The following is a 2120-nucleotide window of genomic DNA, read 5'->3' as shown; positions in this document are numbered from 1 at the left end:
CACCTGTCTCTCTCTCTCACCTGTGTCAGCTGACTCTAACAGGTCACAGCAGGAAGGTAACGGCGGCGAGGTTCAGCAGTCTTTCTCACCAGGTGGTGACGGGCAGCGCAGACTGAACCATCAGACTGTGGGACCTTCAGAGAGCCGCCTGTGAGTCTGATCAATAACTGATCAGTTACTGATCACTGACCGATGTGTGGTTGATGGCTGATTAAGGTGTATTTACCTGTGCAGGTGTGCAGGTCGTGGAAGTGGCGTCGTACTGCAGCGACCTGGTCTGCTCTGAGAACTGTATCATGAGCGGACACTACGACTGTAAGATCAGAGTCTGGGACACCAGGTAAGCCCTCACCTGAGCCCTGAGCCCCCTGTAGATCTGATCCTGGTTCAGTTTTAACTGTCTGATACCTCATTCATCCTCCCGGCCGTCGCCACGGCGACTCCCCGTCTCCCTCTGTTACCTAGCAACAGCTCTTGCCTGTAGAGTCTGAAGCAGCTGATGATTGACAGCTCTGTCCTCCAGTCACACAGCAGCATTAACTCTCCCTGCACCTGATTGGACGGTTACATAATTCACTGAGCTGTGATTGGTTTAACAATAACTTATCTGTCTGAATGTGTTGTTTTTTTAATTTAATTTTATTATAGAGCGCTTAGATAACCAGATAAAGCAAATAAAACGTAAAACTGAACCACAGCAAAGGATCATTGAAGCATTGAGCTTTACAGGAGGCAGCATGTGACCTCCGCCCACCCTCGATGCGATGACACTGTTCAGGATTGTTTACAGTGAGAAACACGTAACAAACAATGTCCTCAACAGTGCTCACAATATGACTGCAGGATCATTTGATTATTTTTAATTTGTAAAACATCAAACTAAACCACTGCAATGGATCATAGGAGCACTGAGCTAAACTGAAAATAAAACAAGGTTCAAGTTTTAATATATTCATCTTTAAATTCATTAAAATAACACGCAGATCGACCAATGATTACAGAACAAGAAATAAAAACAACTTAAAAATAAACACATAAAAGCTGTTAAATAATAGGAATGATAAAAACTTCATGAAATGAGCTTAAGTGACCTCCGCCAACCCTCGATGCAATGACACCGTTCAGGACTGTTGAGGTTGTTGACTGGGATATTGGGAAGTCTCTGGCAGCAGAGGTCACCAAATCTGTGTTTTTCTTCAACATATCAAAGTGACATTCAACAGAATCTGACTGACTTTATTTCATTTTTGTTTGTAATCATTAAAGGAGAAATGTGTCATTTCTGAACACATGCTCCAAAAACACAGGAGGCAGCATGTGACCTCTGTGTGATGACACTGTTCTGTTTACAATGACATAATAATAAACAGTGTCCTCAAAAGAGCTTGGAATATGACTGCAGGATCATTTTTCCATAATGTACTGTGAGCCCAAAATAAACAGTTTTTACTGTGATTTAATGTCAATAAATGGATCAATATGATGCTGAAATAACGACATCATGATGGCGATTTTCTAAAAAGTCTGAATTCAGACATTGTTGGATCCGTGTGCAAGACGACGAGCAAACAACTTTTAAAACGCTTATTTTCTGAATGGAGTTTGGTTGACCAGAGCTGTGCTAATTAGCTCCTAGTAAAGTGAAGCCGACCGCTTCCTCTCGTCGTCCGTGTTGTGCAGTGAACACGTCAGATGTGATGAGGGAATGTAAACAGAGCTGACATGTTGTCATTCAGGACGGTCAGCTGCGTGCAGGAGCTTCCCGCTCAGGGTAAAGTCACCTCGCTGGACATCAGCTCCGACCACCGCAAGCTGCTCAGCTGTTGCCGTGACGACTGCCTCCAGCTGGTCGACCTGAGGAGGTGGAGCAACGACCGCATGTGCTTCAGGTAGAAACGTGACGCTGTAATGAAGTTAGTTTGTTTGTTATGAGCAGCTGTTTATTGACTCTTTGTTTGTGTTTGTCAGAGAGGAGGGCTTTAAATGTGGCAGCGACAGCACCAAAGCTGTGATCAGGTGAGTTCATCCTCATCATCAGGTAACCTGCACAGACTGTTGTCACTTTCTTTCACTCTAGAAGCGCCATTCAGAAGCAGTCAGTGTTTATCAGCAGAGAGTGA

General features: G+C 44.1%; 1 protein-coding gene across 1 annotated transcript in view; it reads left to right on the top strand.

Annotated features, from left to right (window-relative positions):
- LOC118341602 (autophagy-related protein 16-2-like) overlaps window positions 1-2120 on the top strand; it is a 9088-nt gene that overhangs the window by 2713 nt on the left and 4255 nt on the right. Inside the window, 4 exon segments of the mRNA XM_035679898.1 lie at window positions 30-150; window positions 235-340; window positions 1737-1889; window positions 1969-2016. Coding sequence (XP_035535791.1) covers window positions 30-150; window positions 235-340; window positions 1737-1889; window positions 1969-2016 — 428 coding nt within the window.

The sequence above is a fragment of the Morone saxatilis genome, unplaced genomic scaffold (assembly GCF_004916995.1).
Source record: "Morone saxatilis isolate NCDOM2014 unplaced genomic scaffold, NCSU_SB_2.0 Contig8, whole genome shotgun sequence".
NCBI classification, from domain to species: Eukaryota; Metazoa; Chordata; class Actinopteri; family Moronidae; genus Morone; species Morone saxatilis.
The sequence above is the reverse complement of the archived record's forward strand: the minus strand, read 5'-3'. Positions and strand labels throughout refer to the sequence as shown.